The sequence below is a fragment of the Odontomachus brunneus genome, unplaced genomic scaffold, assembly GCF_010583005.1.
Source record: "Odontomachus brunneus isolate Ranch 3 - 2012 unplaced genomic scaffold, Obru_v1 Obru_scaffold_017, whole genome shotgun sequence".
In the NCBI taxonomy this organism is placed as follows: domain Eukaryota; kingdom Metazoa; phylum Arthropoda; class Insecta; order Hymenoptera; family Formicidae; genus Odontomachus; species Odontomachus brunneus.
In genome coordinates, this window is record NW_022639467.1 from 2,649,817 (window position 1) to 2,665,564 (window position 15,748).

The following is a 15,748-nucleotide window of genomic DNA, read 5'->3' on the forward strand; positions in this document are numbered from 1 at the left end:
CCGCTGAGACTCGCGCGTGCGATATTTCGAGACTGGAGCAACGTTTCGCGCCATCGTGGAAACAACTCATGATACATGGCACTGGCACAGAGACCAGCCGTGTACGCTATGATGTAATTTCGAACGAAGGTGACACTTCAGAAATTTAACTGAATATTTCACGACGAGACACGCCCTCCTTTACACGACAGACATAACGCAATTTGACACCCTCCGCGACGGCGATAAAGACTGGCTGGTTTCGTGAAATTCACTGCTAAAATCGAGCATGACCATCTACACACAACCTTTCACCAATTACATATATACATACGCTCACGTATCTATGTATGTATGTAACACCTGCATTACATGATACAAGTTTCAAGGCGCACCTATCGGTTTTATCGTCGTTTTTGACCAAACGCGCTTTCATGTCAATAGAAATATTCGAGATTCAATGTACGAGAGTCACGAGAGCTAAGAATGAAGTTATCAAACGAAAAAATCATGACAGAAAGAAAGAAAGAAAAAATGGTCGGTAGATATCACGTGTATAACAACGAATGAAATAAGACAGTAGTGTCGATTGAATGAGAAGTGCTAGAACCTCGATAACACGATCACGCTTGTCAAGATGCCGCCGTAACAATTTGTAGAAGGGATAATCCATTCTTTTATCTCGCGCACGTCCCTCCGGCGGGGACGTTCTTTTTAGGCTGGTCTCGGATGGAGTAAAAAAGAAAAGAAGGAAAACAGCAGAGGAGAGGATTCGCGAGACAGATCGGTCGCGGAGGAGAGACGTCTCGGTGAGAGACGGAAGACAAAGGAATTAGGGAGAGGGCGAGGGTTTAAGTCGAGTCCGGAGGAAATTTTCGCCGCGTCCTCGCGCGTAACAGGAGGAGGACGCGAGGACGAGGGAGAGGTCGGGAGGGTCTGAGAGGGTGCGGATTGGCGCGTCTTGCCAGCCAGGGTCAGAGGTCGTTGAACGTCGGTAAAGATTTCGACTCCCGGCGATGCTGTGTTCCGCGGTAAATAGGCCTGCATGGTTCCCACCCACCGACCCACCCTACCACCCCCGCGGGTTGCTCCGGGGCAATACGTATATAGCGCGTGCTAGCGTGTGCGTGTACGCCCGATGCGGAGTGGCGGAGCTGGAGAAAGGTCAGAGATACGAGACACCCTCTCTTCACGAGGCGCACCCTTGTTCGCGTAATCCGTGCACACTACGTGGATGCCATTACGAGCGGGCTAAGCCGTGAAAGAAGAAAGACTGGGGGAAGATCGTGTAGACCGCTGCTGCCGCCGCCGACGACGACGGTGATGGCGACGAGGCTCGCTCGGGTTGGCCGAACGGGTTCGTCGAACATGAATTAAAACTCGAACGAAAACTTTCAAAGCGGCCCGCGCGCGAATAACGGCCTCATCAAGGAAATGATGAACGCGCGAGTTTGCCGCGTTCGCGGAATATATCAGCGCGGTTGCGACACGAGACGTAAACTACGTAACTCGCAGTTGACTTTAATGTGACGAGACTTCTTTTTCTCTCTCACGGTAACTCGAAACCGAGTGTAACCGTAGTGACGGAAAAGTAATTAGAATTTAAAGTCGGAGAGCCCGAATGAGGTCGAGAAAAAGAGAGAGAGAGAGAGAGAGAGAGAGAGAGAGAGAGAGGGAGAAAGTGCAGAGATAATTGGTGCTGTCGCGCGAGCGGGACGAGATAATGATTTCGCGATAATGAATTTCGCGCAATCGCGTCAAGATTCGTTTCCATTTCGCTAACGAAGCGGATGATTGTGGCAATATACACGGGGATCGCGCAAGAGACGTCCTTTGCGCAAACGTAACGCTGTTTACGCAAATACTAGAAAGAAAAAGAAACCAGCCGTACATACATGTATGTACCTTATAAACACACGTGTCGGGCATTAAGGGAGAACAACATCACGGTGAAGACAAAGAGAAAAAAGTGTCTTAAAAAATTATTTTTTTAAGTAATACATTTTTAAATGATCATTTCACTTTTTATTGCATGTTTTAAAGACTTTTATGTTAATGTTTGTCTATTTTTATGTTGAAGAGTTAGATTCCATAAAATAAGGTCTATGTCGAAAAATATAATTACACTGTTCGTATAATTGTTTTTGAACGGTTAATCTGAAGTCAATGAAGTAAAATAAAAATTTTTAAAAGCTACATGAAAGTGATTTTGTTTGTACGTAAAGATTTCACGAAAAATTCTGTTTTCACAAGATAGCGGATTTTATAAGAAAATATTGCGAATTTTCGATGAAAATCGGTCAGTTTTTTGTATGTTTCTCAGCGCGAGTTTTTGAAGAAAAGAAAAATCCGTATATATGTACAAACGAAAAGAATTTGATTACGAACAATTTTCCGTAAAGTAGAATGTATTTATTCAGTATTTATCAATCCTGATAAGTAGTTTTCTAAATATTTTCTGGCCCAGCTTTAAAAAGATAGTCTCGGAAGATACGTGTTTAAAGTCGCTTACAGTGATCTACGTGCTTCGACAACGACGCTTCACAAATTCTCCTCTAACTTCGTCAATTTTCGACTAATCTTTAAACAGTTTTACAAAACTACATAATCTTTCAGAAAACGTGATAAACAGTCGATTCTTTGGGATTTCTACCATGATGTTCCCTCTTAATACAACTCTCTGTTACCAGTTCGAGACTCGACTTCGCGCTCGAGGCTGAGAGCGAGCGAATGGTTCGCACCAGGATGTTTCTTTTACGCCACGCTTGATTTTATTTTTCGACGACTCGACGACCGCTCAGCTGTTCGCCACGGCTCGTATTCGAGCACGTTAAACGCAGCAGTCTGATTTCTGCGAGTTTTATTTGCTCCACATGAGGATCTCGTACGCGACGTTATCATCGCCACGTTTAGCGTCCAAGTGCGTGACGGGAGCGTGCTTATACAACGATTTCAGCGCGTCGCTAAGCTGAATTAAGCCTGAATCAGGTGACAGACTGGCAGACGCCGGCCTAGATCCGAAGTTGTAACACGAGATTAAAAATTCCGATGACGACGAGGACGACCGAAAATTTATCGTAATATCACGTGGAATTAAACCAGTCTCACGATATCTACTTTTGCATTCAACTGGACCCGCTAATATTTCGTGCAGGCTTGTATCGATCGAATTGTTCACGAGTGTCTTAAAATAACTTTCGTCCTAATTAACTAAGAAATTACTTGGTTACCATTTGTTTATCGGACTCGCGGAATTCATCGAGCCCATGCACGAATATTTCAACGGAGAAAAATGAGCGGGATGCATAATTCACAAGAAATTGTACTCACTTTGCTGAAGTATCCGACTGTGTGACAGCCCTCGGAATCGCCGATGGTCATGACGTAGAAGAGGAATGGCTCCACGTCATAGTACAACGTTTTATGATCCAAGAAGAATTTCGCTAGCAAACAGAGATTCTGACAATACTGCTTGTATCGTTTGCCGTCCACTTCCCATACGCCTATCTTATCCTTCCTGTAAACACACGAATCGTGCCACTTTATTGTCGAACCGTGGTTGTCGATAGTCACATTTCGAGTTATTCAAATCGTGATAAAAAAGAAAAAGGGTAGGAAGATAAAAAGGAAAAAGATCGAAAATGACTTTACAGACTTGAACATGTTAGAGAAGAGTTCTATTGTTCGTAGTTAATCTCTCCTAGAGATAGAAGTAGATCCTTAGATCGACCGTGCAGTTGTTTGAAACCATGTTTTTACCTAATTTCTTGACCGTGAAGATAAAATTGTCCCGCGATAAAAAGGGAGCCAAATATCGAGTGGGATACACTCACCTATATACTTCATGTCCCGGTGGATGCCTCCACAGACATTTCTCCTTGTGTCTCCTTAATACTTGACGGCTTTTCGCGTACCTAAAGCAATACTCGCAAAGGTACAGCTTCGGGGCACGACTAAATTCCTCGGGATACGGGCTCTGGTACAAAACTTCCATTTCCCATTTTCCCATTTCCACGACTCGCGTGCCGCCGCCATTTCTACCTTCGCCGTCGTAATCCAACTCTTTTAGTTCCTTCTCCTTAAACATGAAAGAAAGTATTCATGAGGCGAAGCGTTCGTACAACAACGCATTTGAAATAACTGAGCCGAAATGAATTATAATTTGAGATATCAGTCGTTTACGATGTAAATTATATTGGAAACAAAAAGGCTCATAAATGTTTCCGGTCAAAATATAAGAGTGTATAATATCAAAGCATAACTTTTGTTTGTATTATTTTATCTGTACAAGTATATGTGTGTGTATGCGTACATACATGTATGTATATATGTACTTATATTAAAATTATTTCCTCAAAAAAATAAATAAGTGTAAGGGAAGTAATAATACAAAACGGAGCTTGTATTGTTAGCCCTTTTCTCCTTTCGAGGAAACAGACTAAGATTTGATCAAAACTAAATATACTTACAATCTTTTCACTCGCTATCGCCTGAGCCTCCATGAATAGTTTCAAGTCGTAATCAGGTGTGAGGTTATTTAGCCGAGGCTGCCTATCCTTCTCGTTTCCATGCATTTCACCGCCGCTATCGCTGGCGTGACCATCAGCAACCTTCCATTTCTTCCTCATCTCTTGCACTTTAAGCTGATAATTGCGTTGTTCAGTTGTCTGATGGACACCTTTAGGTGATTTCTTAGCTAAATTCGCGACCGCCTTCTTCCGCTCATCTTCCCGTTTCTTTCTCTCTTTGTGAAACTCTCTGGAATGCCAAAATCATTCATTTATTTGCTCGTTATGCTACGAGTACACTGATTTCAAACAATGAGACTTACACGCAACTATGCGACGTTGTGTTATGATACAACGGACACGCATCCAGAGTAAAGTGCGAGTCGAGCTTGCCAGAGAGATGGCCGTGTGAGTCGCAAGCTATAGCTAACGGACATTCCCGCTCTTTTGTCGCACGTGCCCGATTGTAAGGAGCTTGATTCGTTCTGTTATTGGTATTAGCGGTGGCACCGCTACTCTGGGTTGATCTGCTAGCAGCCGAGGACTGTCTGGGACCCGTGGACGATCCGGCACGTTTAACAGGCGACTTGCTGGCACTCCTCTTGCTCTCTTGATAAATTACATGTCAGTCAGCGAAATTCACAGCATTTTATATGCTCTTATATGTGAATACATTTACCGTCTTTCATACCTGTATCAGATTCGGAGTCGCTGGCTGCTTTCGTTTGCAATTGGAGTAATTTACTTCCTTTGCGTGTCTGCAATTTTCGCTTGCCCTTAGTCGGTGATTTCGAGGTACATGTCTCACCGTGATCATCCACTTCCTTGTCGCTTGCGGACGCATCTCCGTCATCGTCGCTCTTAATAGGACCTGTTCACGCAGATAACGTTAGATCAAAATTCTCTATCTTCTTTCTTCCTTTGTAACACTAGATGTCAACGCATTGAAAAAAAAAATGAAAGAACCGCTTTAACGTACCTTGTCGTTTCGTACATTTCTGAGCTTTTACTGGAGCGACCGTTGCCGAAGGCCTCTTAAGTGGCACACTCGTTACAGTATTCGTCAACGTACTGTTTGCTTGCGTCTCCTTCTTCTTCGGTGAAGGTTGAGTGCTGGTGATACTCTCGGACGATTCCGAGTCGGAGCTGCTATCCGAGCTAGCCGAGGATGCCGAACTTTTTGAACTCGCAGAGCTATCGGACCTCTGTAGTTGTTGCGTGGGTTTTGCAACTGTAAAAAAATATATGTTCGTAACAATCTTTCAAATTTTTAGGTAAAAATGGTTTACGATGACATAATTACTCACCAGGTCTGCTCACTACCGCAGGTTTTTGTTTAGTATCATTTATCTTCGATTTAGCTGGTGGATTTTTCGAGCATTTTACAGAACTGCTCGTTGGTTTTACCGCACTAACTTTTGCAGTGACTCTTTCCTCGCTTTCACTTTCGCTGCTATTTTCAGGACTGAATATGCTCTTTTTCTTTAATCTTTTCTGTACCGGTTCTGATGTCTTTCCAGATTTTTCAGTAGCTTTTCCATTGGCACTTGTGGTACCTTGAACATTATTAATTTTGTGACATTTCAAGGAAAGTTTGAATAGAAACATATACAGAATGTATTGGTGAAAATGAACAATCACTTAGAAGTGCATAGATTAAGTGAAAATAATTCCATAAGTTTATATAAATTGTTTTCCTACAGTGCATCCTTGCCAAAGTACTCACCTATGAAGAAAATAATTTATATAAACTTATATTTATTTTTACTTAATTTGTATGTCCCTAGGAGATTGCCCAATCTTCACTGTATAAAATATTCTGTATATTATATTATAATGCATACCAGAAAATTTGTTCGGTTTGCTGTTAACTGGTTTCGAAACAGGTGCTGCTTTATGTTGTCCTGGTGCAGATGTCAATTTTGCAGGCAGTCTCTGTGTTTTAACAACTGGTGCTACTGTAGCAGTAGCTTTTGGTTTAGCCGGTGACTTTCTTTTTTGTGGCAACTTTGCTTTGCTGGGTGACTCTTCAGATTCAGAAGAATACACCACAGGTCTAGGCTTTGGTGGTTGTCTATCTTTATTTTTCTCCAGAGGTTGTACAGAAACCGTCTCAGTTTTAGACCTGATATGACGGGTAACTGGAAATGGTGGCTTCTTCTTGGATCGATCAGTGTCAGATATCTTTTGGCTGTTGGCAGAACTACTAGAGTTCTCAGAGTCAGATGAACTGGACTCGCTACCTGAACTTGAGGAACTGCTTGATGAAGAACCTGAGCTGCTTGTCGACGAAGATTCAGAACTGGTCGTCTAGAAGATAAAACATTGTACATGCAACTATTTGCTTTTAAAACGAATAACAATTAATTATAAGTCATAATTGTAAATAAATATATTAAAATTTATATACAAAATTTAATCGTTATTACGATAATACGTAGTAAGAATTAGTGAAAAGAAAAGTAAAAAGTGATATACAGAATCAACTACATTACCTCATAACCTATAAGTGCACTTGCCTTTCGTTTTGGAGTCATTTTCGCGATGCTATCTTTTACTCAAGTTACTAAGTATCACCTCCACCGAAACATTCTCGAGTCTCATCAACTTTTAGTAGCAGGAATCGCTTTATTATCTTTTTACTATCAAAACATTCCAATTTTGTTTACTGCGTCACACGTCGTATACAGCACTAACACATATATATTCATATATATATATATATATATGTTTAAAGGTATCCCTACCATACATTATGCAGGATTCACATCGCGTGCGATGTTCGACGTACGACGTCCGATATCCAATAAAAGAATAGCTTTCCAATGGAGAATTGAATTCTATATTAGAAAGCTGTCTCCTATTGGATATCGGATGCGGGTGATCCTGCATTAGCCAATAGGAACAAGGAATAGAAATAATTGATTCGTAACCAATCCGTATTCCTATTCCCTGTTCCTGGCATTGCCTGTTGTCTGCCATTGGCTTGGGCCGCGTTCTGTTTCACGCATATGCGCGCATTTATCTATAGTTCGTGTCACGTATATTGTAGACAAAGCGCGCATAATGCGTGAAACGGAACGTAATCCTAGTTTACATCATTAAAACGTTAATACGCGTATTAAATTTGATGCGCATCAATGCTTTAATACGGGTGTGTTTACATCGAACGGACTAAAGAAAAAATATAATACGAATTTAATTCATGTCGATTGCCTCCTAGTGGTGATAATTGGAATTGCAATTTCCTTGAGATAGCTTTGTCTGACAGTCAAAATGCATAATTCTAAAAATGTTCGTTTTTTCTTCTGTCTAACATATAACCCTTTTTACAAGACATCTTACTATAATATACTTTGAGAGAAACCAAAAGTTACCGATAACACCAAATAATATGCGTATTAGTTTAGTACGATACTCCTACTTGGAACGCTCATACTAAATTGATTCGTCATTGTTTACATCGTGCGTATTAAATATTTAGTATGAATTTGATACGAATATAGTACGTGGGGGTCGATTGTATATCTCGAAACGGAGTGAAAATTACAAAAGTGAGCAAATTCACTAGGCATTGACCAATGAAGTTACAAATATTTTAGTAAATTTGCTTACTTTTGTCATTTTCACTCCGTTTTAAGGGTTGCTTTCCAACAAGAGACACAAGTCGACACAAACATCATTCTATCTTTGTTCCACATTTAGGGCTATCGCACACAAATTGACATAACTGCATATGCATAGCATAAGATCGTATGGACCAATGAGCATCGAATATTAAGCATCGAACACCAATATGACGACTTAATACTCGATGCTCATTGGTACATACGGTCTTATGCTATGCATATGCAGTTATGTCAATTTGTGTGCGATAGCCCTTAGTGTGTAACAAAGATAGGATGATACTTATGTCGACTTGTGTCTTTTGTTGGAAAGCAACCAAGATACACAATCGACCCCCTGATACGCGTATCAAGTGCACGATGTAAACCAAGCCTATGAATACTATGTAGACGAGCCTTAAGAACGCAGCCACAGACCTTCTAGTATAGATATATTTTAATGGTCCTAGAATCGTAGATTGACTCAATAATAGGTCAGACGGATTTTACTTCAAAGTAATACACCTCAACAATATCGACTGAGCTTTTTTTAATTTTTCAGCAGTGCAATCGCGAGTAGTTCTTCGGAAGTGGATTTTTCCACGATCATTACTACGAATTACCACTATCTTTGATCTATGAACAAAAATCGCAATACAATTGTAAAAATTTTCGATTGCACGCAAGTGACAATTTAACTAGTCTATTTGTTTAAAGTACTCTGTTTAGAATCGAGAAAAGCCGGTTACATACGTTTATAAATTAGTGTAAATCTTTCACAGTACCCTAATCTGTATCAAAGTGTTTAGACAAAAATGACTGCTTTTGAAGGTAAAGTATTTCTAACATGTCAACTACTTACTACTGTTATTTTTTGTCTAAATCAAATGTAAAATTGTCAATTTGTGCAATAATTACACCTTGTGTTAAAGTCATTTGTATGTTCATATTTCAGAAATGGGTGTTTTGCCAGAAATAGGAAAGGCAGTCGATGATATGGATTGGACGTGAGTAAAGATGCAAACAATATGTAACTTGATATTCTGTGGATGTGATGTAAAAAGTATCAAATACTGAGCTAGTTGAGCTTAAGAAATTATAAATTACAGACTGCCAACGGATGTTCAAGCCGAAGCTATTCCACTGATTTTGGGTGGTGGAGATGTACTCATGGCTGCAGAAACTGGCAGTGGAAAGACTGGTGCTTTTTGCCTGCCTATTTTGCAAACAGTCTGGGAAACTCTTAAAGATTTAGAATCTGGTAAAGGAGGTGGAGCAGGAAGTGGAGCTCAGCAGTGTGTGTATTAAATTTTGATAATTGCAACATTATAAAATCTCTTTGAACAAAGGAAAATACAAGTAGTTTACTGTCTTACAGCCACACATTGGGCATTAAGCCTGTTTGATAGAGGACAAGCTTTGGCAGTGACACCAGATGGCTTAAGATGTCAGAGCAGAGAACAGAAGGAATGGCATGGTTGTCGTGCAAACAAAGGGGTGACAGGGAGTGGCAAGTACTTTTTTGAGACCATAGTGACCGATGAGGGTTTATGCAGAATAGGCTGGTCTACATCTCAGGCAAGTACTTTCATAGGCAATGCTAGAGTAAAACGCCTAATTATTGGTTCTTTTTACTCATTAACGCTCTAGAAAAATTTGGTTTTTCTTACAATCAATTTTGGTTACACACAGGTTTAGTTATAAAATTCTTTTTTGGAATCGTAAAATGTAAGCAAGAAGTTCAACTGCAATGTTGGTCACAAAAAAAAAACCATAGAATTAATCATAAGTGATTAATGTGAATCATAGAGTCTTGAATATAATAAATTGATTGGAATGTCAATAATTATTAATATCTTGTTCTACTGATATTCATCTACAATCATTCTTTATCTAACAAAGAATAAGGACTCATTAAGTATTTTGTACTTGGAGCAGGCTTCTTTGGATCTGGGAACAGATAAGTTCGGTTATGGATACGGCGGTACTGGAAAGAAATCGAATGCGAAGCAATTTCAAAATTATGGAGAGGCTTTTGGGATGCATGATGTAATCGGATGCTTCCTTGATTTGGTGAAGGGTGAAATAAAGTTCACCAAGAACGGCGTGGACTTGGGTATCGCGTTCACGTTGAACGAGCAGCAAAAATCGCAGATTTATTATCCAGCTGTTGTGCTGAAGAATGCCGAAATGTCCTTCAACTTTGGAGCACAGCCTTTTAAACATTCACCTTCAAACGACTACGTGGCCATATCGTCGGCGCCGAAAGAATCCGTCAAGCATAATCCTGTTAACAGTAGCCAAACTCAAACGAGCGGAAGCGATAAACCGAAGACTAACGCGCCCCAAGCGATCATCATAGAGCCCTCTCGTGAATTGGCTGAGCAAACTTACAATCAAATACAGAAGGTGCGTGAGAACCTGGACGAATTCATTGTCGGCATCGTATGCGATATATTAACAGGATCATCCTACTTTTTTACAGTTTAAAACGCACTTGAAAGATCCGACGATTAGAGAATTGCTCGTTATCGGTGGCGTCAACGTAAGAGATCAAATTGCTGTCTTGAACTCTGGTGTGGACATAGTAGTTGGCACTCCCGGCCGACTAGAGGATCTTATACAAGGAGGTTATCTGTTGTTAACGCATTGCAGGTATTTATCGCTCAGCTCTGAAAAAAAGTTAAATCAGATTTATATTATTATTCCGTGGAATTGATATTGATCGCTCACAAAGAGGTACTACAACTATAAAGACTTATTGTGCCCAAAATAAGATTTATAAATATATCGATATTTCTTCAGATTCTTCGTGCTGGACGAAGCTGACGGGCTGTTGAAAGGAGGATATACCGAACTCATTGATCGTCTGCACAAACAAATCCCGAAGATCACGTCAGACGGCAAAAGGTTGCAGATGATCGTGTGCTCGGCAACGTTGCACGCGTTCGAAGTGAAAAAAATGGCTGTGAGACATCCACATTTTTGATACTGTCGCTACGATTGAAGGTACAGAAAATTTCGCAAGTTCGTCTCTGGTTGCAGGAACGTCTGATGCATTTCCCAACTTGGGTGGACTTGAAAGGCGAGGATGCGGTGCCCGAGACGGTGCATCACGTTGTGGTGTCGGTGGACCCGCAGAAAGATAAGTCATGGTATAATCTGAGAAATTACGTAGAAACCGACGGTGTACACGCAAGAGACAACGTGAGACCCGGGAACATCACTGCCGGTTAGTACTGATAAATAATTGCTGCATTCAGCAAAGAAAGCTGATTTGTAACTATTGTAGAATTTGTGAATCAGATTGTGTTTTTAATCGAATTTAAGAACATGTATCAATCAGATTCACGAATTTTACAAATGTAAAACTTTCCCTGTTAAATGCAGCCAATTGTAACATCATCACGCAACGAAAATGAAGAGTTTAATACGATCTAATGAAAGATCTTACCTATATCTCATAGAGACATTATCGGAAGCCGTCAAGATATTGAAGGGCGAATACTGTATTCGCGCTATCAAGGAGCACAAAATGGACCGAGCGTTGTTGTTCTGCAGAACGAAACTCGACTGCGACAATCTGGAGCGATACCTCAAGCAATCCGGACAGCAGTTTTCGTGCGTGTGTTTGCACGGCGACAGGAAGCCCGCGGAGCGCAAGCAAAATCTGGAGAAGTTCAAGCGTCAGGAAGTGAAGTTCCTCATTTGCACCGACGTGGCAGCCAGAGGATTAGATATCACCGGACTACCATTCAGTGAGTAGTCGTTGAACCGAGTGGCTCGGAAAAGAGCTTTACGTCTGTGTCGTGATTTTTCCAGTGATAAACATAACTCTACCCGACGAGAAGTCCAATTATGTGCATCGCATCGGAAGAGTCGGCAGAGCTGAGAGAATGGGTCTAGCTATTTCTTTGGTCAGTAGCGTGCCAGAGAAGGTTTGGTATCACGGTGAATGGTGCTCTTCTCGCGGCAGAAACTGTCAGAATACTAATTTGACCGATCAAGGTGGCTGTTGCACGTGGTACAATGAGCCTAACGTAAGTTTCCTGTACAAAAATGGGACTTGATACAAATTGAGATACAAATTTATACGGAACCTGTTACGTTTATGCGGCAATAAATACTTGTATCTCCGTAGTATTTGGCGGACATCGAGGATCATCTGAATGTGACGATTCAACAAGTCGGGATGGACATAAAAGTACCGCTGAACGAGTTCGACGGAAAAGTTACATATGGTGAAAAGAGAGCGGCAATGGGTACGTATATGATACTATTTCTCACTACGTTGATACAAATGATTGTTGTAAAACTATTTGCACTTTCTACGCTGTATCTTTTTCGTAGGTTCTAATTACGTGAATCATGTCCAACAAATGGCCCCGATCGTGGCCGAATTGGCCGCGCTGGAATCCAAAGCACAACTCGCGTTCTTAAAGACGCACATAGCTGAGCGTTAAAACCGGCATGTCAGTTTCTTTGGTAGCTTGGTGCCCTATTCAAGTCGTGATATAATGAATATTATGAGAATTAATATTACTTTTTATATTGTAATGTTCTCATTACTGCTTTCTCTCTTGTATTTATGAACACTTCTGAAATCGTTTTGCATCTGTATAAAATTGTGGTGTTGAGCTCGCGCATTTTACGCAAGAATATAAGTGTAACAATACGGAAAACAAACTGTGTATCTTTATGTGACACGTTAAAATGATATCCGGTAAAATGTACGGCCTATAAAAATAAGACTCAGCAGCCGACTGCCACAAAGGCGTCTGCTATTTATATAAGACATACGATAAGTGTTTATTGTGTCACTATAATTCTCATAATTGTATCATTACTAATTTTCGTTACACAAACGTATGATACAGCGGCTCTTGTAGCATTGAACTTGTGATTTCTTTATATATATGTATGTTTATGTATGTATGTATGTATGTATGTGCGTGTATGCATATATACATGTATGTATGCACATGTCCGTTTTTTCTTTTCTGTACTCATATATAATATGTGTATGTATATATTTATATATACACTTAGAATTTACTAAATGACTTCTGTTTAATTACACATAATAATTTATACACATAACTCTTATATATTCTCGAAAGCAATGGTAAACGACTAAAGTTATACAGTATACAAATCATACTGTTTCTCTTTCCGCCGCAACTCGGATACAGTGTGTTCTCGGTTTTTATTTCTCTTGTTTCAACGTGTTAAAGGTCTGTGTCTTCTCGCGCGCAGAGAACGAATTTATCGTGTTTGTCTTCTCATACACGTACGAACAAGATACACGCGTCCTCCCTTACGTCTATAAAGATTCATCTCTCTTACTCTCTCTCTCTCTCTTTTCTTTCTCTCTCTCTCTCTCACTCTCTCTTTTGCGCAGTTAATACAACGACTGTTAATTAAATCTTTATTCGCTAAATCAATTGATTAATCCGTTAGCTTAGATTCATGTAAACATTTTTGTTCTCTTCGCGTCTCTCATATTCAGACAGTCATCACAGAATGAGAATGAAATATTTTTCTTGTAATCTAGCAACACGTTTAACAGTCACGCACACAGTAATCCCATACGTACTGTTAGCACACGCAACGCATACCATTCGATTCGCGATTGATTCAATGAATTTTATATATATATATATATTTATATAATATTTATATATATATATTTATATGTATATCTGTTTATTTTGTATTCTACTTGTTCGTTCCACGATTCGCATTCGAATGGCACCAGCAGATATACATTGATATACACATTCACGTTAAGTGGTTCGTGCCTTCAACCGTATTTGATCGTTTTGCGTACTTTTTTTAATACGGCAGCATAATAGTTTTTTTTTAAATATATTTCTGTTAATTGCACTGTACGCGAGGTACCACTGATCCATCGCATTTCTCGCTTTCTCTCCATCAGTGTCTCTCTCTTCCTCCCTCTCTTTATCTCTCTCTCTCTCTCCTTCTCTCAACATCCATCATTGTAATTCCTCTTGACGCGGTATCACGATCCACGGTTGCGAGTACGACCGGAGTTCATGGAAATCGTGGCACGAACAATACGAATTTGATTTTCTAACGAATTTCACGAGTTTGCCAGTCACTCACATCGTGTTTACCCGAGACTCGCGTCACTCACTCGCTCCTCAATTATATAGCGTTTATTAAACGTCACCATCGAAGAGGTACCTTCTTTCACGCTTTCACTTCTCTCTTGCACCGATAATAATAATAATAATAACCGATGACGATAATGATAATGATGATAATGAAGATGAAAATGACGATGATATAATAATTCTTCATTTTTAAGTCTTCAGCTAGACATTTTTCTAAGAGACACGCAATAACGAATGAATTAAGGATACGAGAGAAAACGGGGCACGGGAAGGAGAGGGGGAGGATAGGACATAATTATCGACGAGCTTGGTAACTCTCCTTTCTTTTTTGGTTTCTTTTCGTTCCTTTCGCGTTCACGCGCAAAACAATTATGCGATCCGTCGTCTTCGTCATAGTGGTTTGGATCAGAGGTGATTATCTTTATGGAACGACCTTGTGTTCGCTAGTCTCCTCCAATCGTGACACTTTATTGATCCGCAGTCGTGTCTTATAATTTACTAGATATATTGTTTTCTTTTTTGGGATAACATCGATGAATCCCAACTCTCTTTCTCTCTCCCTTTCTCTCTCACATTCTCTCTCGCTCTCTCACTTTCTTTTTCTCCATATCTCTCTTATTATATATACCATTAAACGCGCGATGATGTATTTTTACGGCGATACTTTACGCTTTATAAAAATCTGGAGCCCAGCGAACCGCTATCGAAGACTAGAAAAAGTCAAATTCCAAATAGCATTGACGATCGTTCACCACACATATATCCTTATAGAAATGACACCATTTCGATTAATTACTTAATTTCTAGAATAGATGACGCGCTCGAGGCACAAGTAGCTTCTTTCTCTTGCTTCTCAAATTTCCTCTAAAACGACAGAGTGATCTCACGTTGAGAAACGTTGCGACGCGATCAATAAGAGAATACATATGGTAAAACATGAGGTATAATAGTGACAAGTAAAACAGATAGCGTAGCTGCAGAATTATAAGAGGAAAATAAGTTACACGCTATAAAGACGAGAATCGCGTATTCTCCTCGAAGCTTTATAAAATATCTACACGCATGTTAGATACGACCGTGTCGGAAATCAGGGACTAATTCCACAATGGCCAGTCCGTGAACGCAAGGTCACTCCGCGTTTCTAATTTGCCTAGGAAAGGAATTGAATTTCCGACAAATCACGAGAAATCAACGAAACGAGTGAGAAAAGTATAGAAAGGCACGATCCACTATGGAACCATGGTGGAACCATGATATAGATATAAGATAATGGAACATTTCCTTTCCCCTCCACGATTGGAAGAGCGATAAGATAGTGCACTGGCCCAGCTCAGAAAGATTATGACACATTTGGATAATTTCACCGAGACATCGATTAGCACTCTCTGCGAGAAGTATTCATCAGTAGTCACGTGTCCCTTTCTCTCTCTCTCTCTCTCTTTCTCTCGATTAGCTGTCGAGCCGAGTTGATTTTGTAATTTTATAAATACAACGAAATATATATATATATATATATATA

At 40.1% G+C, this 15,748-nt stretch overlaps 2 protein-coding genes across 4 annotated transcripts in view; one reads left to right on the forward strand and one right to left on the reverse strand.

The window, feature by feature from the left end:
* Positions 1-7,191, reverse strand: part of LOC116841714 (histone acetyltransferase KAT7) — a 41,220-nt gene extending 34,029 nt beyond the window's left edge. For 2 of the 3 annotated variants that reach the window (XR_004377591.1, XM_032810013.1), the window contains exons 1-9: positions 6,983-7,191; positions 6,332-6,797; positions 5,795-6,043; positions 5,467-5,718; positions 5,179-5,358; positions 4,811-5,096; positions 4,449-4,737; positions 3,813-4,057; positions 3,310-3,496 (exon numbers count right to left, since the gene is read on the reverse strand). Coding sequence is in view for 2 of the 3 variants with exons in the window: in XM_032810013.1 (XP_032665904.1) it covers positions 3,310-3,496; positions 3,813-4,057; positions 4,449-4,737; positions 4,811-5,096; positions 5,179-5,358; positions 5,467-5,718; positions 5,795-6,043; positions 6,332-6,797; positions 6,983-7,024 (2,196 nt within the window). In the remaining variant the exon portion in view is untranslated. The remainder of the gene's footprint in view (positions 1-3,309; positions 3,497-3,812; positions 4,058-4,448; positions 4,738-4,810; positions 5,097-5,178; positions 5,359-5,466; positions 5,719-5,794; positions 6,044-6,331; positions 6,798-6,982) is intronic. The other variant, XM_032810014.1, reaches the window with a different exon arrangement.
* A 1,373-nt stretch (positions 7,192-8,564) lies between these two features.
* LOC116841663 (ATP-dependent RNA helicase Ddx1) lies at positions 8,565-13,185 on the forward strand. Its single transcript, XM_032809886.1, has 12 exons — positions 8,565-8,923; positions 9,048-9,099; positions 9,202-9,389; positions 9,471-9,670; positions 10,031-10,501; positions 10,578-10,747; positions 10,898-11,060; positions 11,138-11,324; positions 11,560-11,850; positions 11,915-12,132; positions 12,234-12,354; positions 12,443-13,185. Exons 1-12 carry the CDS (start codon positions 8,908-8,910, stop codon positions 12,553-12,555), a joined length of 2,190 nt encoding a protein of 729 aa, XP_032665777.1. The 5' UTR covers positions 8,565-8,907; the 3' UTR covers positions 12,556-13,185.
* The last annotated feature ends 2,563 nt before the right edge of the window (positions 13,186-15,748 follow it).